The sequence below is a fragment of the Tympanuchus pallidicinctus genome, unplaced genomic scaffold, assembly GCF_026119805.1.
Source record: "Tympanuchus pallidicinctus isolate F22 unplaced genomic scaffold, pur_lepc_1.0 scaffold18, whole genome shotgun sequence".
NCBI lineage: Eukaryota > Metazoa > Chordata > Aves > Galliformes > Phasianidae > Tympanuchus > Tympanuchus pallidicinctus.
This window is the reverse complement of record NW_026294699.1, coordinates 5367500-5393484: the sequence shown is the minus strand read 5'-3', so window position 1 is coordinate 5393484 and position 25985 is coordinate 5367500. Positions and strand designations below refer to the sequence as shown.

Below are 25985 nucleotides of genomic sequence, written 5' to 3'. Positions count from 1 at the left end.
AGGGAAAAAAAATATGCAGAGCAGCCCAAGTCACCCCACCTAGGCAAGAGTCCTGCACGCACAGGGAGATCCAGGATTACAGGATCCTCCTCCTTACTATCCTCTCACTTGGGTAAAACTGGCTCATTGGTGGCTTCCACTTGATGAAGTTGTTTAAACTTTTGGAGAGCTTAGTGGCTGGGACAGAGAAGAGCAAAGCCACTGATAGGGCTGTCCACAACACTCAACTCCAAACCACTCTCAGCCAGGTATGGAAGCACTAACAGGAGGATACAAGGGGGAAGGGATGTGCAGGAATAGAAAGTAGATTGACAGCAAATGTGTGGCATGTCCTTTGTTTTATTACTGCCATAAATGGTTAAAAATAAATGGCAGTTTAAAAATACATACTTGCTTTTCCAGGACGGAAACAATTCCCATTCCAAAGTACACTTTTGCAGAAGTCATTACTTCAGTGAGGAAGATCACAGCAATATAACTGTAGAAGAGTTACAATAGGTACTGCAGCTATCAGGTGCTGATTTCATCTGTACCAGTGGATCATAAAACAGCCCTGGGCCACTCTTCATCTGGCTCTGATTGAGAAAGCCAGCTAGGAAGAATTTAAGACTATCTGTAAGTTCATTTAACCAGGAATTTGAGCTTAGGGTAAAATACCAGCTGGATTTACTGAGGTCTTTAACTCGTACACCAAGGCAAGCTGAGGGCAAACATACAAAGCTTTAGTAACTTCAACAGTCTCAAGTTTAAAGCAAAAAAGTGAGGGGCTCTTTTGTTGGGCTTTACAAACATAAAGTCTGTGAAAAGCATTCTGGAAAACAATTTCAGTCACACCTGAACTGGAACCGAACAAAAAAAATTCCTTTTCTTTGATGTCCTTGATGTGGGGTGGGAGCCATTAGTGCAGATTCCAAGTAGAGCATTTCAGGCTGAACTGAACATCTGTTCCCAAATCATGCTCCCAACCCATGCAGAAACTGGTCTGCAGCCAGGCTTTGGCTCAAGTTTTCCCTAAGTATGTGTAAAAAACTTCCTGGATCTACAGGAAAAAGAAGAAAAACAAAAAAACAAGGGGGGGGGGGGGGGGCGGGGGGGAGAGGAGGGGGAGACATGCCTGTTTCACACAAAAGCAAACTAAATAACTTTGTAACACACAAAAGCAAACTAAAGAACTTCGTAAGGTGAACAGACCTGTCCCGGAGCCGCTTAGCAGAACTCTGTTCATGCCACGAGGGCCTCAGATCAAACCTGCTGTCTTCCACCAAACACCACCAGCTGCACAGGTACTTGTGCAAACAACTGCCTGAGTACATGTAGAGGACAACTTGAGCACGGTGCTCGCTCCACAGCCACCAGCAGAGCCAAGAACCAGTTCCTCACCCCTCCAACACCACGCAAACCCCCGAGCCACAACACGCTGCCCTTTTCCAGCGGTGCCATTTTGCGAGCCCTCCTCGATGGGCGTGCGCGTGACCCCCAAGCCCTGCCGTGCCCCGCGATACCCCCACCCTGCACAGAGGGTAAACGCTCTGTAAAACCCTATGGAAAGTATGTGGAAAATGCGGATGCCGGTGTGTCTGAGCAGCGGTCTTTGCAGGCTCGCACCCTAGATGGCAGCACAATTCAAAGAATGCGCCTCAGCTCCCGTCCGGGCTGTTCCGCCATCCGTCTGCCATGCAAATCCTGCCTGAACGCCTCGATCTTTAACAACAAAAAGCCCGAGCAAAAGGTGCGAGCCGAGGTATTTCTTAGAGCTTGGCACAAATGAGAGCTGTGACGACGCTGCTGGGCTGCGCACACGGGCAGCTCTGCAGGTGCAGCGCGCTGAGGGAGCAGCCGCTCCATCAGCCACGGCAACGGCCGTAAACAGGCGGGAAGGCATCGCCATGGCGTAACGAGGCGGGTAAACCTCCGGGTGCAGAGAGAATAAAGCTCAAGGGGGTCCCGTCTTTTTTACCTGCCGAGGGAAAAGATGCTCGCTGCAGGGAAAGCTGCCACGTGCAAGGAAGGAGCTCGGCAGAACACCCTGCATGCAACCCACAGGGGTGCGGAACGGGAACGGTGCTCTGCCTGCTTGCTCTCCCATAAAGCAGGCAGCCGCTTCCTCCAGGCGTTACCCCTCTCCTCCGGAACGGGGCGATGGTGCCCGCTCACTCACATCGGACGTTTCTTCTCCCTTGCCGTTCGCTCCGCTCCTCAGCCTCTGCAGATCCTGCGCTGCTATGAGGGATCACAGCCGTGCCTCGTCCATGGAATATTATTTCTGCAGGCCTGGGGCCTCGTAGAAGAAAAGCATGCAGTTTATTCCACTTCCATTCTGAAGGAGCATTAATATTTTAGCACCAACGCATACTGACTTTCCCCATCTTGCACTTCTTGGTCTTGTCCTGTACAGAAGCAAAGTTCAAAGGAAAAAAGGGGATAGCAAAGAACATCATGTAATTCGCAATACATTTATGAAGTTTCATTACATGAAATGGAAAGCGTGGTTATTTGATCCCTGCAGCAGAGGGATAAAACATCACTCTGGCAGATACTGGAAACAACACATCCACGAAAAAACAAACAAACAAACAAACAAAAAAGACAAACAAACAAACAAAAAAACTGAGAAGGGATAACAGTTGCAAAAGCAGGCAAAGAAATGGCATCACCCTGCTGTGGCAAAGGCACAAGCCAAAGCCCTGCCCAGTTGGGCAGTACCACTGCCTGTGAACTACATGGATGACATCTTCCACTTCACAGCAGTTGAGCTGGAAGCACATCAATAGAGGGATGTATGCACAAGATAGGAGAATTTGAAGCTCTGAGTTACGAGATGCAAACCAGCACAGGGAGAGACAACTGGCACAGCCGTGATGATGGAGATAATGTTTCTCTGGGAAAATCAAATAAAATGAAAAGCACTGTCTTGGCCATATCATCCTGTATTTTACAGCTGTCTTAAAAGGGTTAACTTTGAGTTGGATATGCAAGAGTTATTTTTGTATAATAGTGTTCTGATTATGGAGATTACAACAACACGATTTATTTGAAAGATTGAATGTATGGAACATGCAGGATTAACAAAAAGTGACAGTTTCAGTACCAACAGCCTGCAAAGTTTCCATCAGTCATTGAGAAAGTAGGAAAGCTGTCTGTCAAGACACATTCTGATCTTCACAAAAGACAGATGACAACAGAGTTCTCTTTCAAGGACATAAATACAGCTACTGAATGCAGTAGAGCTTTTCTGTCCATATTTCTTTCTTCTAATGTTCTTCAAGTTCATCAACTAAAGTAGCATCGATCCCACAGCAGTTGTATGGAAGAAAAAACTGAGGCAATAGAAGGTAAAATCATCTTTAGGAAGCAAACTCATAGCTGAAGGATGCGAACCCAAGTCCTGCCACCACACAGGGCAGCACAGCTATTGGCACAACCTGCTGGGTGACACAAAATCTGGGTCAAAACATGGAACAAGCAACAAAATTCCTTCAGAGCTCAGGAGAACCAGAGCTCCTTCCCTGCATCTTGGGCCAATCATGCCATCTCGTCTTTCCTCTGATAGTTAATGTTGGGATTCATGCTGCTTTAAGCTGTATTTTTTATGTATTCTCTTCAGAAACTAGGGCTGAAAGGTGCAAAATGAGCAGCTTGGACTTCCTGGTAGTCAATCTGTACACCTAACAGTTAACAGCTGGAGCTTAGGATTGCTCCCAAGACAGGCAGCAGCCAGATCACTGCAAAGTTATGGGAAGTGCCCCATCATGTAGCTCCCAAAACATCAGGGGCTCCACCATTATGGGGAAACTACAGGGCACATTGTGGATTTTCTCCTCCTCCTTTCTTCTTGAACACCATGACTGCAGTCTGCCAATCACTGGAAGCCTCACTCACCTTCTTTCACGCTGCCAACTTGCTACAAGCCTTCACCTCATGAAGCAGCTCTTCTGATTCACACTCCTGAGCAGTGTAAATGGGCCTGGTGCCATTAAGCCGCCAAAGATCTGGCTCTGCTCTGCAGTACTTTTATCTGAGATCACTATGAGCTTACCTAGAGGTTGCCAGCTGGAATGCTCTGGCAAACTGTGTTTACAGATAATGCTAGAAGGTGGTGGCCTCTGGTTGCCCTATTTGTATTCCTTCAAAAGGTCTTTATTCATACCTACCCAAATGTACGTCAGATATGTTGAAAAGCTGGTAATGGAATTAAAATATAAGGGCTCAGCTATGCCCTCTCTCTCCAATTCTGGTCGGTTATCATGTTAATGAATGCCATACAAGCCAGAGTGAAATGACATAAAATCTTGTGCAACGTTGCTTCTTTTCCTTTGTTTCTGATGAATTACACCTTGTAATTCCTTCCATAGCCAGACTTCATCCATTACCAAACATCAGTCTTTGCAGAAAACTATTGCAGACTTCATTTGCAATCGCTCCCCAGGAAGCAGTTGGGCGGGAGCTGGACTTTCTTTTCCAGACATCTGACAAGATTCCATGTGTCCTCAGAAGACTGCGGCAAAGCACTCCTGCCTCTTGGTCCTGCACCACAGCCAATGAGCAACAGGCACTCAATCTGCGACACAGATTCTTATTCCTCAGGCCCTCGTTTTCCTAGTCACTACATGTTGTGTTTTTTTCTCCTGCAAGCAACAAGATGCTCAGTGCAGCAAGAGCATATCATCAGTTTTTAGAGCTGCATTCCAATGTCATCTTCCTGCCTCCCAGCTAACTGGTATAACTTCAGACATTTTGCTTTACAAAGAACCATTTCACAATCACTGGCAAGAGTCACTCGAGGGATTGTTTTTGCTTGCAGAGTGACTGGTTTTCAAATTGGGTAAAGGGACTGGGCATGGTGGTTAAGTAATCCCAATGGCTCTTCACAATCCTTTTAAAGCTTTGAGAAACTGAGATTATTTAAACCATCAGCATCATCACCGTGAAACCTCTCTGCAGTGTTTCAAAAGACTTCTCAACTGAACCTAAATAACTTCCCAAACCAGTTAAAGAGAAAGGTTCTTCTCCTTAATAGTGCAGCATGCCCTCATTGAGAAATGCAACTTATTTTTTTTAGCTCTATGTGATGCAGCAGGTAAGCAGTTACAAAAATTAGCTTTTCAAGTCACCCAAATCATTAGTTAGCCTGTACAGCCAGTACTGATCCAAGCCATGGAGTTACTGCAGTTGAGGGCTATAAAAGCAAGTAGGCAAGTTCACTTTACCTGCCCAAGACCCTTTACCTCCTCCTTCCCATCACATTTCTTACATTCCTCAAGACTCCTGCTGTTTGTACCATCTCAAAGTCTCCACTGGTGCCACTAACACAAGGTTGGCTTGCAGCACTGCATCAGGTAACTTTATGACTGCGTAGGTTGGGGGAGTCTGATTTCAACTTTCTGGCATCTTTATTCAGAACAGCTGTGGCAAGATAGCTGCAAAACACAGACAAACCTTGAATTTAACAGTAGCATCTGAAATGTACATGCACAGATAGATGGTAAGATCAAAAGTCGTGTAATCTGAGACAACTGATAGAAAGGCATTGTGGTGGATTTCTCACCAGCAGTGCTGGGAACCTCATATAAGACTGAAAAATGACTGCAAAACTTTGCACGATCAAGTCTAAAGATGCCTATTTGTGCCATATGGTATCAGATCAGATGCCAAACATGCCCACCCTTCTGTCGTGGTTTTTGGCATGTTCAGTGACATCTAATCAATACAGCCCACTTTCTGGAGATGCAAAAACATGACCACATATTTTTATTAGGCTGTTAGAAGTGTTCCAGCATTGTCATGATTAGACAGGCAGGGAAGAAACAGGAAGAAAGGAGCACAGCAGTATGCACTTTCAGGAGCTTGCAACCAACAGTGGTATTTAACCTCCTATCTAGCTGGAATATTCACTATATATTATCTTCCTTCATATATATATATATATATATATATATATATATATATATGTATGTATACGTGTGTGTATGTATGTATACTTGCTTTAGGGTGCCACCAAATTTTTGTATGAGTTTGGGTGCTTAGAAAGGGCCTGCTGCTTGTCTTGGTAGAAGAGGAAGAAGGCTGATTTTCAGGAAGTAATGCTTTTGAGTTCATTGCCAGCACACTCAGGCACTGCATCAGCAACAAATAGGTGAATTTCTGGAGGTCTTAAGACAGGAGCAAAACTAACCCAGCTTCTGCTTTCCAGGCAAAACCCCAGGTCTGTAAGGAAGCATTTTAAGAAGCCATTAGTCCACCTAATACTTTCTGAGTCTTCTGGACAGACCACAGCTATCAAACTAAGTTTTAGGCCTTTAGAGCTGATGCAAATTCACCAGCTGTCACCAATAAATCAGTTATCAGTCCCCCAGAACATTAATCACAGGGTTTGGCTTTGATATAAAAGCACTTATCTACTTCTAATTAGAATATCACCTAGAAAATTGCCTATTTTTGTGCCTCATCAAATCCAAGCTCAGGCAGGTGCTCTCCTGCCCTTTGGAGGCTGATGTTTCATCTGTGACACAGAAGACTCACTGCAAACACCTGCCATGCAGAGGCAGCTTCAGAACTCAGCCTGGGTTTGTTTCATTATTCTGGGGCAATGCATGTCCAAAGCAGGTCCAACAAGAGGCAAGGTGCTCTGAGCCTGGTCCAGTTCAGTCACAAACATCTCCAGGGTTGGAAAGTTCACAGTCCTCTATGTCCATTTAAAGAAAAAGTAACATCAAGTGCACTTACTAGAGGCTTCTACATATTTAGTAGCACTTTACCTCACAAGTCAGGATGTTTTTGACCCAAAAAGAGACTCCTCATTAAAAGAAGTCAAAATGAGCCATAGACACAAACAGGAGAACATCAGGTAGATGTTACACAGCTTGCATGTACACTGAAACTAAAACAAACTGAAAAGTAGCTCTGAAGGAATTAATAGGCTTCACTGAAGCTGAGCTTTATTTAGCTTGTAACAAAAATATTTTACAGCCAGGCTATGTCATTTAAATGCATTGAACCCACTTGTCAGGAAACACTGCAGGGGAGAATGTCCACATTTTGGAAAACACATCTAGACCTACTGACCTTTGAATTTTAGTAAGAACAGGGACAAAGCTCTTTTTAAGAGCAGGGAGAGGCAAATAAAGCAGGCTACTTCCTTCAGGGGCTTCTGATGGTTTGCCTAGCAGTTCATTGCTGGCAAATATGCATTAAGATCACAGGCTAAGCTATCTGAAGAATTAGGCCATTCTATTATCAGTTTGTATGGAATATGCTAATATCTCACCAAGTTGCACCACTGCACTATCATCTTGCAGCACACAAGCCTACAGCTAGAATACTCAAAGCGTCTTCAGCAGCTTCCTACTCTGAAAACAACTACACATAAGTAAAACAAATTCATTTTAGCAAAGAGAAATACACCTTTAGTGATTCACATTAATGTCAACAGATTCTCATACCTGCATACCTCACATACCTGAGATGGCAGCTGCTCCTTCCACCAGAGTCATATGAAGCCATGAAAGAGTAGACTTGAGATTTTCTAGCCCAAAAGCTTGGGGAGAAGTTACATATACCATGGTTCCCTTAGTTAGGTGAAAAGGTAAACTACTAGCAGACATTTGATACTGGTTTCTAGAAATGGGTAGTAAAAAACACTTCAGAAAACTTCTGAAGATAGCATTAGATACCTTCAACCACACCTTACAAAACAGGTACACACTTCATGAAACAGGTAAGAATATTCACATAGTCAACTTGTGCAAAAATTCCTTCCTCATGCTTTAATGTTAATCATATTGAGAAAACCATAACTTTCAGAGAACGGCTAAACACACCCCAAGGCATTCAAAGAATACAAAGATTGGCCATTTTGGAGTGGTCAGAAAGGTGGCCATCAATTTGCAAAGTAGCAATGCTTCAGACAAATGGTGTACCTATCTGTCTATGAGGGATCATTTAGATAACCTGGTGCTTTCTCCCAGCCTCACTCCTACTCTTGCATACTTCATTTCAGGTAAGGCTCAAAAGAATTCCATCAGAAGAGGAAACCTAGGTTCAAATAGTTTTCAGTGTAAAAAGCAAGCAGTGTAGGAACAAGTGACAAATGCTGACCTTCAGACTTTCCAAAATTGACCATATTCTGAGGCTGAGGCAGGCAGTGGTGCACAGGTAAAGCCAGCAGTGACCCTATCCAAACCCCAGTGGAATATTCATACACGTTTCTGAGAGTACCTAGTTTAAATGCTTTGGATCCTGTTGTGATGCTTTATGAAAAGACAAAGGATGTACAAGACACAAGTGGAAGAATTCTCACAGCTTGGAAGGAACATCATGAGCTGCTGACAGACAAGGTGGCGTTAAAACACAATTACACAAATGTATACTTCAATCTTAACATAAAATGAAGAGTTATGAAACATGATGAAAAGCTGTACTGGATGCAATCAATTAACAGTTTTTATACTGAAGTTCTTGACTTTCTACAAACTGTATTCTTCCTGATCTCACTGGTGATTTCCTAAGTCATATTCTTGCACATTTCCCCAATGTACTCCCATCTTAAGCCAAGGAAAATACAGCCCAGTGTTCTTGGTGTTCCAAAATCCCCAAACATTGCAGTTTGAACTCTGAACTTGTGACTGGTGATGCTGCATTCATAGGAAACACTGGAATCCACTGAACTCAAAAACATTTACTCTTTAACTCCCTTTTGTAACGCACCTAGGTGATACTACTGTGCTATACAGAAACAAGTATGTTTGGTTTATTCATGACTTCCATTGTGAACTTAAGACAATTTTCACTTTTTTTGAGTTGATGTGAAAGGGATCCAACGGGAGAAAAGGCAGAAAGCACCAGTGTTGACTACAGAAACAGTTCACTGCAGACTGTAGAAGCATTTACCAATCTCCATCTACCCACTGCTGAGCCTTCATAGTTTATGCACACCATTAAAACTTCAGAAACCAGCACTGAAACAGTTAACAGTTGTCAGTGCCTTCTTCATTGCTTTAAATAAAGAGAGGTTCTGGAACAAGACACAAGGCCTTGTGGCTACCGCAGATGGTGCACTGAAACCATGGAAGAAGCCAGGTGTACATTCCTCACTTCTACCAAGCAGTTACTAGCTCCAGGCTATCATCTGAAAGACTTACATTAGGAGCCGTTTAAGAATACTTTCAAACCATCACCATAACATTTGACTGGTTAGAAATTGGAAAAGGCAGCTAAATTCCAAAGCCTGCTGGTAAGATAAGCAAAAAAATGTTTGCAGGTTTGGGGACACCCAGACAAAGCAGGAAAGCCTGTTATTACAGCACCTTGTTTCACAAAGTGTGAAGTCTTTTGGCTAGAGAGATAAATCTCTACTACTGAAGTCAATACCAATTCCACTCCTAAAGAGGGTATGCTGCATATTTTAAGATTCTTTTCCTAGATCTCAGTGATGTTGAATTCCATAAAACATCTCACACAAATGCATGCAGTACACCCCAATTCTTAAGGCTTTCAGCAGCCCGCAGCACAGCAGCTTGTGATGCAGGAGACAAAAGCCTAAATGCAGCTGCCATCAAATTCCATTCTGCGGAATTAAATAAGCCTGTAGCTCACACTTCTGTTTGGGGCTCATTGATGGACTGTATTATTTAAAATAATTACAAAGCAGCCTTAACATTTTTTATTTTTTTTTTTATTAGGTTTATTATGACTTAGAGTTTCTATTACTCCAGTTGGGTAAACCACATTTGAGAATAAGTTTAACTGCAGGACTTCAGTTTCAGCCAAAATCATTTTTGCATTACTTTATTGTAATATAACTTTAAATTTAACATTTAAAACGTATTTCATTAATAAGCAAGCCAAGCTCAGTAGCTTCAGTGCAGGATGTACTGTATGTAACTTGCCGCACATTCATGTTAGATTTGATGTACATGGAAAAAAGACCAGTCAACTCTATGATTCATAAGAGAAAGCAAAAATAAGCACTTCCTTAAAAATCAAACTAAACAGTCCTCAGTTCAGTGTTTCTTTAACATCAACTTACTTCTGGCTCCAGGAGCTACTTTGGATAACAGCAGAATGCTGCTTTTCAGAATTACACTTTTCTACACTGATACAAGAAATAATCTTCAAAGCAAAAGGTACTGAGCTTTAACTTGTTTTCCCGAGACAATCTGTTCTCCCATTTACCAGGTGAATATGTGCATTTTGGATTATTCCAGCAAGGGTTAACAAAGAAACTGTTGGGGCTGAACAGAAAAACACGTTGCCAAGTATTTAAGGTACAGGCAAAAATATCACTGCAAATAGTTTAAGACTGTTTTCTCCTCAAAGAAAAAATGGCACAAATCAAAGAAAGCCAAATAAATGTAGTTTTGAGTGGTAGCAGACTGAAGTAATGCTTGAGAACATTAACAGAATAGAACTGCAAGGAAGGGGAGACAATCTGAATAGGTTCTGTGTATTTGGGCTAGACCAGAAGCACTGTTAACAGTTCAAACCCTGTATGCAGAACTCTGATATCAGTATGTTGCTACCCTTACTACACATAAGGTGTTAAAAGTTGCAGAGCATAAGCATATCAGTTGTACAAACCAGTTAATGAATAAACAAAACAGATCATGGTTTCCACATGTGTCTTTTCTGGTCAGGACTCCAGCCTGTGACTTTTCATTTTGCGATTCTCCATTTAGGACAGAGAAACTCCTCTATCAAAAGCCAAATAAATACTAATGCTTAGATACTTAAAAGTTTCAGTCGAAAATGCAATCAAATGAATACCAGCTTTATGCAGCTTTAATATTTTACATAAAATAAGTCTTATGAATCATAGTTAATAGCAATAACTGAAACTAAGGTATACTAAGTCCTTCAGGTGATGTGCAAGTTAAGCTATGTAACACAGGCAGGGAGTTTAGAACAGGTCTTACCATCTTGCTTTGCACAGTTCTTACACTTGCCCCATAAACTACAGAACCTCTAGCTACAGTGTTGTGCAAATGTTGACATCCTTAAGAGCTCTTCAACGTAAAGAAATATGATGGAAGCACCACAAAGCAAAGTTTTGCTCCTAAGAGACTTGAATTCTGAAAGTTTTTAAATATCAATTACTGTCTTGCCTCATCAAGCAACCACCAATGAAAGAACATCAGGGCAAAAAGAAGCAAGACTACAGTCAAGTCTGCTTCAAGTAACAAGAAATACAAAGATCTGACTCTACAAGCACATAAGCAGAAGTCTTAAAGAGCTGTATACGAATGGAGCTCAAGGTGCCATAACTGTTAAGTAGGACACCAGAATTTAGCACTGTGGATCTAGAACAGCTGCATTTCATCAAAGATGAGTCTACACTTCCAGTTAAACACGTATACCACCTCACTAAACACCCTTTCCCAGCTCGAAGGTCTGGAGCTCCTTGTTTTTTTATTCCTCGTGTATTATTCATTTTTAGGCAGAGATTCAGAGGCCATAAAAGCCAGTTTCCACCAGAAAAAAAAAAAAAAAAAAAAAGACTCCTACCTACATGTAAAAACAGAAGTTCTTTGAGATTGATACATCCATCCCCATTCAGAAACTGATTTGCAGCCGATCAGTCTTGATGTCTACTTCAGTTTTTGATAACACTTACTTTATGGCAGAGTTTGATCCTATGAATGTAAGCTCAACACAAAAAGAAAGCCATTTATCCTTTTTAATTCATCCTTACAGCATGTTTATCCAGAACTTTTTAAAATCAACTTCCAGTTTTAAATTATTTTCTTAGCACTTGACAGAACCTGCATTGTCACCCGCCATGAGGGAGGTGGCATCACAGAGAATCTTAAGTTAGTCCAAGTTCCCAGCTGTGACCAGAAGTCTTACTTGTTAGACAACACCCTTCCTTCAACTACTCCCCCTCACTCCCCTCTCCTCCCACCCCTCCCCAGCAATGGGCAATTACTCCACAAGAAATGTAAAATGGGATATGGGTGTACACAAAGCCTACCCTTCACTAATACTGAACAGAAAAGCCTACTTTCCAATTACAGGACATCTTCCTCTAAATTTAGGTCAGCACTGGTGCAGTCTGCACTGTGTATTGTTACCACAAGGATAATACCATTAAGTACATATATTTCCTCAAACTGAAGATTCAAAAGTCTATGAAGTTAACTGGGGAAGTTTTATATTGCTACTTCAGAGCACTAAACACACAAAGTGAACCCAATAAAGATCCTTGTATTGATTCAATATTAAGTATTAATTGCATGACCATCATAGCACCTCTTTACATTATCACACAATCACCAGAATTATCAACTGCTTTTAAAACTAAAAAGGGTACAGTCCAATATTTATAACTTGCACACCGTTACTATAGAGAAACTAGGTGCATGGTACAGTGCTGCAAAAATGGAAGCCTGCAGTTTTGACAAAGATGCCAAGTCATGTAGTAGACAATTTCAGTCAAACTGGCAATACTGTTTAAGCAAATACTCAACACAGCAGGAAATAAAGGACAAAAGAAGCATTCTATAACCAAATAAACGTCTGAAATTTCCTTTCCCTTTAAGAATACAAGTAAGGTCACTTTTAGCCTTGGAACAGATACATGTTCGCCTATGATGATCTTGCTAGCTACTACACAATATCTGATGTCCTCTGCTAAGAATATAGTTTAAGAAAGCCGCAGATACAAGAGGCGTCTAACGTAATACCTAAAATTTTTTATGGCAATTATTGAATTTGTCTTAAACAGTGAATATGGGAAGATGGCCTCACGTTTCCTTTTCAATAGTACTCTGAGGATCAAGTGGCTTTCAAGCAGCATGGTGGGTTTGAAATTTATGCAGTTTAGATCATTCTGTTGCGTTTATGAGTTGGTGAGTCTGTAATGACATCGCCACACTGGGCTGAGGTACGCTTTCTAGTTCCACCATTGTCCAAGTGGAGTGCCATTTCTTCTGATATGAAAGTGTTCAAATCAACATCATGAAGTCCGTTTCTCCTTCGACTAGCATTGGAACCACTGCTCACGTGAGTAGGAGAGCCTGGGGTACTCGAGCGAACACTTATACTAGCCATTGCACCACTAAGACCTAAGGGAAGAAAAGAAAGAACGTTTAGGACATGCAGCAAAGAAAGCAACTTCCTGTGCGTACAGGGACGACATTTATCTGACGTAGTGACACGTTACAGGCACCTCATCCTATTATTTGTGCCACGCACACTCACTCGAAGGCCAGGACACACCCTCCCACCTCTCTGCCATGCCTTCTTAGCTTTTACTATAAGAGAATACAGAAGTTGGAGGAGCCCCATAGAAAATTTGGAGTGAGTTCATACACCAGGTTGTAGAGGCACACTACAGCAAATGCTTGCTCCACAAGCAGATGACAGGCTAGTCATAGTGTGAAAACACTCACAGGAAGGGTAGTCTATCCCATGTGGCAGCTTCAACCTAAGCCATTTCCAACACAGAAGGAAACTTTCCCTACTAATGCAGTTAATTGCAAAGTTGACTTAGTCTTGTTTCAAAAGTTCCCCTTATATTCTGAAGGGAACTACAGCATGACAGCACATCACGGACAGGTTTGTAAAGCAACCGATTTAATTATTTAAGTAAAAACAATTGAGGGCTGCCACTATTAGCCAACACATTAGTATTCAGAGCACTTAAAGCAGAAAAGCAAGACCACATGTCAATTGACCAAAATTCACTACCGGCAGATCTGATCCAAAACAGCGTCACAGGCTCCCTGCTATCACTGTGCTTCCTAGCACTTCATTAATAACCTGAACAGAAGTGAAAACTTCATACTAATTAACAGATTCTAAAGCCATCTGCAGTGATGGCAGGTTGATACGCAAGTCGTGACAGAACAGGTTAGCCAGATTCACTCTACATCACTGCAGAAATAACACTGAAAGCTTTGATCTTGTAATACAAGATCTACTTTACATGGAATATTTTGCACTATGTCCAGTAAAAACTAATAGCTTGCGCTTCCTTAGAGCTTCTGCTCACAGCCCCAGTGAATGTCCCAATGACTTAGAAGCATGGTTTAAAGCCTGACCAGAATCCTGCAGGATTTTAACAACATAAAAATTCTTTTCATCCAAAATGACGGAAAGTATTTGAAGAAAAAAAAAAAAAGCCCCTTTAATGAAAAAATAGGCCACAGCCAAAAAGCTTTGTTCTGGTACTCCCAGAATTCAAGTTGAGCTTAAATTTGAAGTCATTAAAAAATGAGACTCATATCTACAAAATAAAGTAAAGCACCCAAGCGAAAAAAAAAAAAAAGCCAGATGTTTAGAAGTTAGGCAGGTAAGAAACCACTGCACAATTCAAAGATTGCAGGAAGTTTAATTTCAACTGACACAGCATTAGAAAGAACATTTCATCCTGTACAATTCAACTGCAAAAACAAAAATGACAGTACAGAAGGTAAATGTTTCTGACGCTTCCAAACCCAAACTGACACTTTGCCCATGGTTCTCCATAGCACTAATTCCAAACATAATTGCTCTGAACACACAGGTTCAGTACTGTTACTTCCACAATTGACAGTTCACATAACTTTCAGTCATTGGCTGTTCTGTAGAACTCAGAATCAAGTGATCAGTGTATTTTTTTTTTTTTTTTTTTTTTTTAGAAAAACTATTCTAAAGCCAAAACTGATCTCTCAGGTGAGAAACCATGTTTTAGCCATCACTCAAGAACTACATTCTGAAGAAGAGACTTTCAAATACCATACATTGTTTGAAGCCAGAGATTCACAAGTCAGAATTAACAAGTGTATCTACTACACTGCAGCATCCTAACAGAGGATGGCAAGCAATGCCTCAGGCAGATATTCTCTTCTCAGTATTCAGGTAATACCAAATCACTACAAATTTAAACTCAGAACCAGCCTCTCTCTTGGAGACTACTCTGAAGATTATAAACTTTAGTCAAGCCTGGTGTCAAAGGCAGTGGGTTAGCTTTGAAACAGTGGCTACAAAAATCAGAATACAATGACATTGCAACACAACGAGTACTTCTAGCTGCAGTTTAAATTTCCATCTCATACTAGATCAGTTAAGTATCTGTAGGTCATCATTAAGTATGCAAACAGCCTCACCGTGGAGTGGCAGTTCTTTATTGGTTACTAGCAGTTGCCATATTACATAGCACTACACAGCAATCTAATGTCAAATGAAACATTTACATCCATTGAAGACTAGGCAAACTAATATAGAAGAATGAGGAAGAAAAAAAAAACAAGACATACTGAAACACTGAATTGCCATTTGACACAAGCAATGTTACTGAAGACAATCAGCAATGTAATCAAAAAGATCTGTTTTGTGTTGCCAGAAAACAGCATCTTTCAGGATGAATGATCCACAGTTCACTTCTTCTAGGAAAGCTGTTGTCACGCAAGAGGGAAATCTCAGAAAACCCATTCACTGAGAATTATTTCAAGTTTTTCGTGTATTCTGAGAGCATTTAAGTTAAGCAGTTAGGTGAACAGTAATAGATACTAACAATAAGATGACATGATTAGCAACATCATTTAACAACTTCATTTCTGTACTGTGATTAACAGGACCTAATCACAGGCACAGCTTTGTCTACAGAATAGGACAGATTCAATGGCTACTGAAGTGTTTTCACCTATTTCATTACCCCATGATCACAGCTGAAATCTCCCACTGCTCTTCGCAGATCTTTGTCTAAAAGCCCTTAAGAAAGGACACATTGCTCTCCTCTTCGCCATGCCTTAAATTGGAGGGCACTGTCTGAAGTGTTTTATAGTATTCATTACTTTCTCACTACCACTATTTTTTCAGTCAAAGCTCTTATGAAATACATTGATTTTTGTGAAATTACTGCTATCTGAAGGGTGTTTTAGAGCACTTACTATAGTGCTATTAGTAAAAGTTACAGTATAGAGAGGATATTAGGAAGGTAGCTTACAATTAAGTACTTACTCTCCAAGGTTATCTAATCATTAGAATGCTTGGCTAAACGTGAATGTTTCATGGAGAATGAAATGTTTAGGTTAAATAAAACTGCCAACTCTAGCACACATTTACTTACACTAACCTAACTGAAGCTTTATAAACCACAAACTGTTTCACCTGCACTGCAGCCATGATCCCAATGAGTTATTCAGGTCACTATCAAACTATCAAATACTGGATAGCCACTATTCAGCATAGTCATGGTATGAACTACTGTTTCCAGACATTTCAATCAGCAAGGATTAGAAGGAATATTCACACTTGAAGTGTGACCAAAGTAAGAATTAGTTATCTTCACAAAAATCCTCATCACTCCATCACTGTTCAAATTACTGCTACACAACAAGTTCCAGCAACACACCAACACAACCTTTATGTCAAATTTAACCCTACCCGATTCATCTAAACTCTATTCTCCCATGGTCTCTATCTATCAGTTGCTTCCTTCTCCATTTTTTAATATTGATTTGTAATACAAAACAGATGGCAAGACAAGACAAAACCTGATGGACATTTAGAATCCTTGAGTCAAGCCACATATTTCCATCTGGCAGTCAGAGTTTAGCCCAAAGGGACTGAATCAATGCCATGTCAACACTTACTCTACTGAGCAAAAACTCCACTGTTTCTACACTGAGCTCTTGCCTACCAGTGCATCACTTTAAGAACACTGAAGTACAATGCTTTTCACTACTGCCTTGCTGAGCTGCTGCTCACCTCAAATACATGACATTTTCTCCCATGCTTCCGGAAAAGAGTACAGATCCCACACTGAGCATACATCTGACAGAGCATCAACTCCATGCTGGAAGACCAAAGCATCATTCCAGACTGTAGAACAACCAGCACCCCTTAAGAGTCTTGTAGGCAGACAGCATTCTACCTATTAGTAAGGCAGAAAGTGCTCTGGTACATGTCAACTTCCAGAAATTATGGCTATCAGTTCAATTTAATCTTTATTTGAAAACTCCTCTCACAGATACACACTGAGGAAGCACATGAAGATGCACCTAAGCCTATGCTAACTGCTTTTTTTTTTTTAGGGTTAGATGAAAGTCACAAACTCAGGTTTGAGGAGTTGAACAATAGCAGCACTTTATCTTCATTACTTCCAGGAATATGCAGTATCACCACTTTAAGAAAAATCCACTTGAGCTTCAGGGTAAGACAGCGTACTTCACCTTAACTACTTCCCAAATTGTAAGAAGTGCTGAGTACAGCCTTTAACAGCTAGTTTCAAGTGAGATTATATTTCAAATGGTGCCCTCCAGCACACCAATAATGCAAAGCTGCCATCAAGGGCAAACATTTTCACTTGCCAGTTTACTCTCTGAGATTCCTTCCTCGGTCCCCAGAAGTTACACTGAAGGAGTTCAGTAACAGATGCACACAGCAGAAGTGCCATAACAGAAAAGTAAGATCACCATAAAAAAGGAACTCTTCCAAGTTAGTACAGCTTTTCTTGATCATTCTGCTTTTTAAAACAGAAGAGTAAAGAACAAGTTCACCCCTGACGTGAATAATGCCACAAAACTAAGTTTGGGGTTCAAAATGCCCAGCCTTCATCAAGAAAGCCATTTAATCACCTTGCTGAGTTCTAATACACACCAGACAAGGATCAAAAGGCAATAAGTTTAAAATTGCAGTTTTAGGGAGATTTGCAGATGCAGCATATGGTTTTCAAGATTCAATTACAGATACTCTAGAGTTTTATTTTAAGGAATACACAGAGCTGTGCACAGCTTTCCAGGAAGTATTAACTAACTACATCACTATATAGCTTCTTCTCTAAGTTCTCAGATTTAAATATAAATAGTGAGACTTTGGTATAGTAGTCCAATCAGCAAATTGAAGGATCTAGGTCTTCAGTCATACTGCCATCCCCTTCTGAGCAGCAGCAATATGCCAGTAAAGGAGCTTCAGAGCTTTATTCTGTACTTTAACTCATATCTGTTTTACTAAAGACACCACATTAAGCAGCGAGTTTCCGTATTGCCCTCAACTCTGATTCCGCCCATCCATGTCACTGACAGAGGAATACTCTACTCCACAGAAAGCCTTCTGGCACAAAACCCTGCTTTTACACACTGGTCAGAAATTTCACTTAAAGCCTTAGTGCTGAACACTTGCTGAAGCTGCTCTCACTACCACGTTCCCTCACATCCAGAAGTAGCACCACTTCAGCAGCCTGCCAAAGATGCAGACACACGGCCCTACATTAATTTACAAACAAAAGTTACTTGCAGTTTAAAAAAAGTTGAAGCAGTTCTAAGATGACCAACAATAAACAGGAACAAAGATGAAATGATAGTTTTATCACTACTTCCTCAGTGTTAGAAAAGGGCAAGAAGGAGATGGAAGGCAACAAATTGTAGACACTAGCCTAGAAACACTCAGGGGGCCCTACACAAGTCTAGTGACTGAAGGAGGAATACAAAAAGCATGTGTCATATCAGACTGAAACTGATATCAGAAGACACTAATCCAGAAGGTGACTGACATGTAATCCTGCCCACCAGCTGATTAAGGGGAAGAGCCCATTTCTAGTCCTTCCTGCAGTACTATCAGAGCAAACTTCCTCCTCTGCTCATGAGCCTCATTCCTGTCATATTCCAAACGTACCCAGAAGTTCCCCTTTGCTCTTCCATGAACAACCTCTGTACTAAGAAGAGGTTAAAAAACAATTATAATAACTTCAGTGAATACCCACCAATTAACTGCTTGAAAGTGCTCTGTGTTTAAGGGACTTCTAAGCCTTTATTTAAGGTAATCTGCACAGGGTTTAAATGTAGTTTCAGAAAGGAAGGTGTTGTTTTTTTTTTTTTTTTTTTAAGTCCGCTTATCATTTTGTATTACATGAGAGTCAGCTTCTGCAGCTGTCCTCCTCATGAAATCAGCTTAACCTACTGAATAAACAATACTGGTACAGAGTTCTCTAGCCAGCTTCCAGTATGAGAAGGAAAACTGCCAAAAAACATGATCAGGTGTAAGTATGGTTCATTGAAATGGCAACAGCCAGTAACATGTCTAAGTGACAGCCTAATTCTGGTAACAGTGCAGGGCTTATTCATCTTTAAAAACTGCCACAGCAGAGCAGAGGCAAAGACTGCATTTTAAGGAATGCACTTAACTACTTAAATCCTATTCCCTACCAAAAGTAATATGGTAATGTTTTCACTTATTTTTCACAGATATTTCCAGACAGTTTTATCTTTAAGTCTCCACAAACAGCTCATTATTAGCTCAAAGTATCTGCTACCCTTTAGAAATTTTACAAGGCATAATAAAATCCAAAGGTGAGCTGCTTTTCACCTCATGACCATTTTCTTTTTCACTTGTTGAATGAAAGTTCAAAGCAGAATTAGCTGCTGAGAATTTGTAACTCTTAAAAAGCTACACCAGCACTACTGACAACAGCAAGGAAATCCACTATGAATCAACTTGGGGTACATTTTTAAGAAGTGAACTAGGAATCAGAGCTGAACAGGACTCCTGCAGTGAAGGGAACCTACAATATCCCTCTCCATGCACTTGCTGGAGCAGAATACCACACTATTATCCTTGCACCAAAAAACAAGGGCACTAAGACATATAGTTTCAAACTGTCAATTCCTTCCTCTACCCCACATAAATCTGTTAGTTACTTACTACTAGTTAACACTTAACTAGGTGCAAGTGTAGTATTATCACTTCCCAACAATTGTATTTATTTTAGCATTGATACAAATATCATCTCTTCATGCTTCAGAAATACTCTAAGTTGATATTTAACTTTGAGTTTCAGATGCATTACATTCTGCAGCCGTGAACTCTTTCCACAAAGCACCTCACTCATATTTGACCACACAACTTTTTAGTATCTAGCAAATCTTACACATACAGAAAGCTCTTAGAGAATTAGGAAGACACCTTCAACTGGAACACTGAGTACATGACAAAGATATCAGTGACCAAAATCCAAAGCATAAGAGGAAGACATGCTTCATGAACCCCCACCCAGTTTTAGCCAAGTAGTATTGAAAAATTACTGTTACCATGCAGAGCTATGGCTTCACGGAAGGGTTGCAAATCAGTCTCTACAGATGAGCTAGTTTCTGTTGAAGTAGCTCGGTTAGGGGATACTACAGTCAGTCTTGGAGGAGCTCTAGAATTTCTTGGAGGAGGAACTTTTCCACATAAGAAGCTGATCAAGTCTTCTCTACGAATAGTTCTTCTGCGTTTTTTAACCCAAGCTAACACATCCTTGTTCCGACGTTGATAGCCAATCTGAATTCCTACATCAAAGCTTCGCTGATGGGCATCCACACTTTCTGCAAGAAGACAGAAAAGTATTCTTAGCAAATATTACAGATGGAACAAAACAACAGATAGTATGGTACACACTGATATGATTTTCTTTCAGCCAAAAGAAATAAGCGTGTCTTCTACAGGTTACTGTAATACAGCACCTAGTTTGTAGCAGTGAAAATGAGTCATTACAACTAAGTATTAATTAAAAGGAGTTGATTAGTTCCTTTTCCTCCCCCTACATCTTTACAAGTCAGAACTTAAATTCCTCAGCAACAGCATTTATTTGCTATACCTGAGGTTACCACTAGAACACTGAGACCATACTGTATTAATTAACATCAGAAGCATCCTTTGAGCTGGTCAGTCTGAGACAGGTACTTAAATCAGCAGACATGCATTTGCTTAATGAACAGCAGCACACTTCAACTTTCCATGCACTCCTAAAGTACATCAGCAGAGTTAGGAAATTCCACATAAAAGAATTAACTCATTTTCTCACTGCTAGCAGATGCACAATTTTCAGAAGATTCCCATTTCTTTAGAGTACAAGCTTACTCCAGATTTCACATAGAGGAAATTGACAGGAGGCCATAGTTTTGAACCTAGCTAGAACAGCATTTCCGACATCCTTCAGTTAGGCTTCTTTTGTAAATATATTACCTAAGATTTTCCTTCCTCATTTAGGAATCCATTACAAGTTTGATATACAAACGCTTTGAATAGGTATTACTTACTATTATCCCTGCTACAAAACACAGTTTTATTCTTCACTGATGCTATCAGTCATCTGTGCACAACAGTTAACTCCACTTCTAACAAGCACTATTTATTTACTTGTATTACATTGTCCTCAAACTTCAGCAAGTCCTTGGCTACCAGGTGAAGAAGTACTATCAGCAAATTTCAGAGAACAGATGGGACAAATCATTTTCTTTACTCAGGTATGATACCTTGTTTGCCATGAAAACCACTGCCATGTTAGCTCTCACTCCATTCAAAGTTAAAACAGCACCCACTCCAACTCAATTCACTTGACTTCCAGATTTGTTTTTAAACTTAAAGACAGAAGAAGCTGCTTTTGAATTCTTCTTTTACTAATGAAGTCCAACATAAAAGCCATTTCCTCAAAATAATGTTGAGATTTATGAACAGCTGTCCAAGATATTGGCTTACAGATAAACAGAGACATACACATCTAATCTATTTCTCACACACAAGAACAAGAATAACCACTTAAGTGCCAATCTTGGACATTACTGTAAGGCACCACTGGATGGCCCATAAAGGAGTGCTAAAAAACTACCACATAACAGCATTTCAAATATAGCACAACTTACCAAGGAAGGAAATACTGGATCACACAACCACACAAAGTACGTTTAGTATGCTAACATTACCTTCATGCACTCTTTTTTACAGTACTTTCTTATGCTGCTTTGTAACCAAAGGACTGAAAGGTCTACAAAAGCTAATTCCTGTCGAAGCAATGGCAACTTGACAGATTATTCCTCCAGGCACTTTAACTCCATACCATCTCTGACTCCAGTGCAGTAGGGCAAGAGCTACCCAAACTCCTCAGAGCTAGACTGGAAGCTGACAACAGTCCTTTAATCCCTTCCTGAAATACCTTGAGAAAACCCTGAGAGATGAAGAGCCCAGCTCTACATCAACAAGCCTGCTCTCCTTGTATACAAGAACACTTGACAAAGGGCTAACTAAGGTCAGTTATGAAGGCAGCCACTGACTGTCAACATACCCTAGGCAAATTTCAAGCACCATTACCCTAGGAAAGACCAGGCATTAAAACCTACAACTGCTTTGTCCACAAAGTCAGACTGAGAAGATACACAAGCAGTCAAGCTGCCTACATTTCACAATTACAAATACTAATATTACCAGAAAGTTACATTTTTCAGTAAGTTAAACTGTGGGCTCACAAAGCCCTCAAAATAACTAAAACCCTTACAAAGCAGACGTTCACTTAAGTGAAAACAGAAATCCACAATCCAGATGCTCTTCAGATCATGGTACAATAACACAATTTATTTTGAAGAAAATGCTAATATACATGCAATCACACTATCTGCCCTACACACTGTTTCTTACATTGCTCCCATTAAAGGCTTTGATGCCTTGAAGTTATCAAACCAGAAACCCACTTGGGCAAGAGAAAGTAGGTAACATTTAGTTCACAGTACCTAGCACTTCAATGTTCTGTCAGAATTCCTTTGAAATAACTATTACTGAGTGTGTGAAGGAGCCACAGAAGGTTTTTAAAGAGTAATTTTCTGTTTATTACTCGAGGCAAATTCACATTAATGGACTCTTTACTTGCAAGGTACACCATGGTCTAGATGATCCTAAGCATATTCTCCTACCTTTTAAGGGGACTTACTCAACTGGGAATCAAGTGAGGACTGAAAGGAAGACTGCAGTTTTGAATAACTAAGCACTTAATTCTGTTTAAGAGAAGTTTCAGATACTCCTTTGTGAAGTATTACATGATATCTCCTGAAGACAGCATGCTATTTTAATTCTAGTTTCCCTGATCACTGAGAAACTACATATTCTTCTCTTAACCACATTATTGCAGAAAAATAGGTCTCATTTAACTTGATTACTTATAACACAAGTAATTTAAGCAAAAATTAAGGCTGTAGCAAGGACATTGGAAAGGACATCATTTGCAACAAACGAATAATTCTAGACAATTTACTACCTGCTGCTCCTCCAGCACCATGCTCAAGAGACAATGGAGCCTGTCCATGTTTGAGCAGCACGCTCAGGATGGGCATTAGCCCATTACATGATGGGCTGCCCCTTTACACAACTCACAACACATACAGAATAGTCATACACACTTCCTGCAGGAGAGATGATCACTGCTAGTGAGGGCTATTTATCTACATTTCCTTATTGCTTCCTCCACATCCCTCAGAAACCCAATGAGGCAGAAACATGCTAAGCTCTAGCAAATCCCACAAACCAGGAAATTCAAGACAAATGAAAAACTTCCAGGGTATACCATGTGCCATGCTATACAAACCAAGAAAAGCACTTCCAGAACTTAAAGAAAAACAGCAGTTTGAAACTCAAAAGTTTGAGTTTCTTCCTAGTAATGGAAGGCAGTAATAACAAATTCACACTTTGCTGAATTCATTCTCTGCTCATACAAGTATTGAACAATCCTTCTGAAGCAAGGAACTCTTGTACCAATCCAAGGAACACCAGAGTCCAGAAACAGATCTTAACAGATGGAGTCAAACAGCACAACAGAACAGCCATAAGCACAAGGAGCACAAGCTTTGGCTAAGATCACCCTTTTACCATCACCCTAATGAAGAGTGAATGACAATGAGGTGCTTAACAAAGCAGGAATCTTCTGCAAGGCTCACTGAAAGCGCCTCAGTGGCACAAGAACAAAGTTGTTTGGTTTTTTTTTTTTTTTGTTTTGTTTTTTTTTTTAAACCTATATGCAGAGTTCTGCAAACAATAAAGCCAACCTACTCTTCAGTGAAAACGCACACACATTATACTGACATCCCAGCATTTAATACACAACAAAATTAAAGCTATGGAGAACAATGAAGTCCTGTAGAAGCTCTTGCACTCTTCCCTTGAATCATGAGAGGCACACTAGGAACATCCTCTTTCAAGGGTCTCAGAACAAAACAGCCTTTAAGTTGTTAGTCACTGACATGAGGCAACAGAAAAGATTCAACTGCTGTCAGCTAAAACGGCACAGGGAAAACTCTCAAGATTCAGGAAGCAGTCTCGGGTTAGATTTTATCAGGGTGAATAAGAGACATTAGCAGGCCCCGCTTATGAGTAAGCCGAGGCAGGAGGCCGAGCGGGCCCGGCTCAGCGGGGAGAGCCACGGGCAGCAGCCCCTTACCTTTGTAGAGGTTGGTGACCGCAGTGGCCGCGTTCTGGAAAGGGACCCAAAGGGAGAGTCCCGGCTGCTGGCACACCCGGTCTGCAGGGAGGGAAGGACACACGCTGTTTATTTTGGAGTCGCTAACTCCGAACGGCCATGTTAGGTTTCGCCATTTTGTTCCACCTCCCGAAGGCGGCTCGGCAGCGGGACCGGGAAGGGCGGCCGGCCGCCGGGGGGGCTCGGGTCACGGCGGCGACTCCAGGGGCCGCGCGGGGAAGCGCCGAGCCGTGCCCCCGCCCGCAGCCCCCGCCGCACAATGGGGCCGGCCCCGCACTTCGCCATTTTGTGGGCGCTTCTTCCCCGGGCTGGGCGGCAGCCGCCGCCGGCACGGCCGTCCGTCCGCTCCCCGCCCCGCCCGCGGCTCACCTCCGCAGAGCTCGGCCCGCCGCCCTGCCCCCTCCCGCCCGGCCCCCCGCAGCGGCGGCTCCGCAGGCTTCTCCCGGCGGCTCCCCGCGCCGCCATCCCGGGCCGAGCCTTCCGCCGGCGGCCGCGAAGGGCGACGTTCCTCGGCCGCCCTCACGCCATTTTGTTTTCCCGTCCACCTCCATGGACGGGCGCGGAGCCTCCAGGCCGGAAGCCCGCTCCTCGCCCTGCCCGGGCCGTCCCGCCGCCACATCCCCTTTGTGGGGCCGCAGCCCCGCTCGCACCCCGCCCAGCGGCCCCGCACCGCCGCCGCCCCCGGGCCGGGCCCCGCCGTCCCCCGCCTTTTCCCCCCCTCCCCCCAGCCGCTCACCCTTGTACAGCTGGGCCACGGCGGTGGCCGAGTTCTGGAAGAGGTGCCACAGCTTCTGCTGCTTGTGCTCGGGCTGCGCCGCCGCCTCGTCCTGCAGCTCCGGCGCCAGCGCCTCCTCCTGCTCGGCCTCGGCGAGACACTGCCGCTCCCACTTGCTGAACCAGTGCTCGGGCCCGTGCTCCTGGATCTCCGCCTCTCCTTCCTCCTTCTTGTCCTCCATCCTCCGGCCGGCTCTGCGACCTCTCCGCCTCCTCGCAGGCCCAGCTCCGCCGAACGGCCGCACTACCGCCTTTTTCTTCCTCCTCCTTCGCCGGCCCGGCCCTACCTCACCCCCATGCCGCCGGGCTCAGGCGGCCCGTCCCTCCGTTCCAAACACACTAAGCGACGGCGCCGCCCCGAGCGCAATAAAAGCCCGGCGGAACCGCCCGGGAACGCGCAGCCGCTCAACTCCGCCCCGCAGCGCCGTTGGCCGCCCCTGCCCCGGCACCGCCGGTTTGAACGGCGGCGCTGCGCGGCACTGGTTCTCACGCACGTCAATCCGGCATTACGTCAAGGGGGGGCGAGGCCGAGCGGCAGACGGCTCGTGTCGTCACCGACTCGTGCGCAGACGTTGCCAGCCGCGCGGCGCAGGCGCGCTGCCCTCCCCCGCCGCCTCGGCGCTGCCTCGCCACTCCCCCTGGCGTGAGGCACGGCCCCGAGGCGGCCCCGCCCGCCACCGCCCCTCGCCTCCCCTCGCCTCCTCGCGCGGGGTCCGCGCGCCGGCGGAGGGCCTGAGGCGAAGATGCGACTGCGCGGTTGGGGCAGGGCGGTTTTGTTGCTCTTGCCGTATCGACGGTGGGGCGGGGTGAGGCGGTGCCCCGCCTCGGGTTTCCCCAGCTATTGATACGAGGGGGGGGATGGGGCGAAGACTGTAATTGTCAGCTGGCCGCGTCCCGACCCGGCGAAGGGGCAGATCTGCGCCGCTGGATGGCTGCCCCTGCCCGGCGGGAACATGGCCGCCGGCCGGCCGCGTCGCGGTGCCTCCAGGCCTGGCTGTGTGGTGTGGGCCGGATGGGA

At 43.0% G+C, this 25985-nt stretch overlaps 1 protein-coding gene across 1 annotated transcript; it reads right to left on the bottom strand.

Moving 5' to 3' along the window:
- Positions 1–9755: 9755 nt before the first annotated feature.
- On the bottom strand, positions 9756–25388 carry HAPSTR1 (HUWE1 associated protein modifying stress responses). The gene is made up of 4 exons (XM_052680176.1): positions 24930–25388; positions 24155–24235; positions 20004–20279; positions 9756–13058 (listed from the first exon to the last, which is right to left on the bottom strand). Exons 1-4 carry the CDS (start codon positions 25147–25149, stop codon positions 12814–12816), a joined length of 822 nt encoding a protein of 273 aa, XP_052536136.1. The 5' UTR covers positions 25150–25388; the 3' UTR covers positions 9756–12813.
- Positions 25389–25985: the final 597 nt, after the last annotated feature.

Coding starts and splice junctions, on each gene's coding strand:
- HAPSTR1 (XM_052680176.1), bottom strand. CDS start 25,149: ATGGAGGACAAGAAGGAGGAAGGAGAGGCGGAGATCCAGGAGCACGGG. Junction 24,236..24,929: donor CGTGGCCCAGCTGTACAAGG/GTGAGCGGCTGG, acceptor CCCTCCCTGCAG/ACCGGGTGTGCCAGCAGCCG. Junction 20,280..24,154: donor GGTCACCAACCTCTACAAAG/GTAAGGGGCTGC, acceptor GTCTTCTTGCAG/AAAGTGTGGATGCCCATCAG.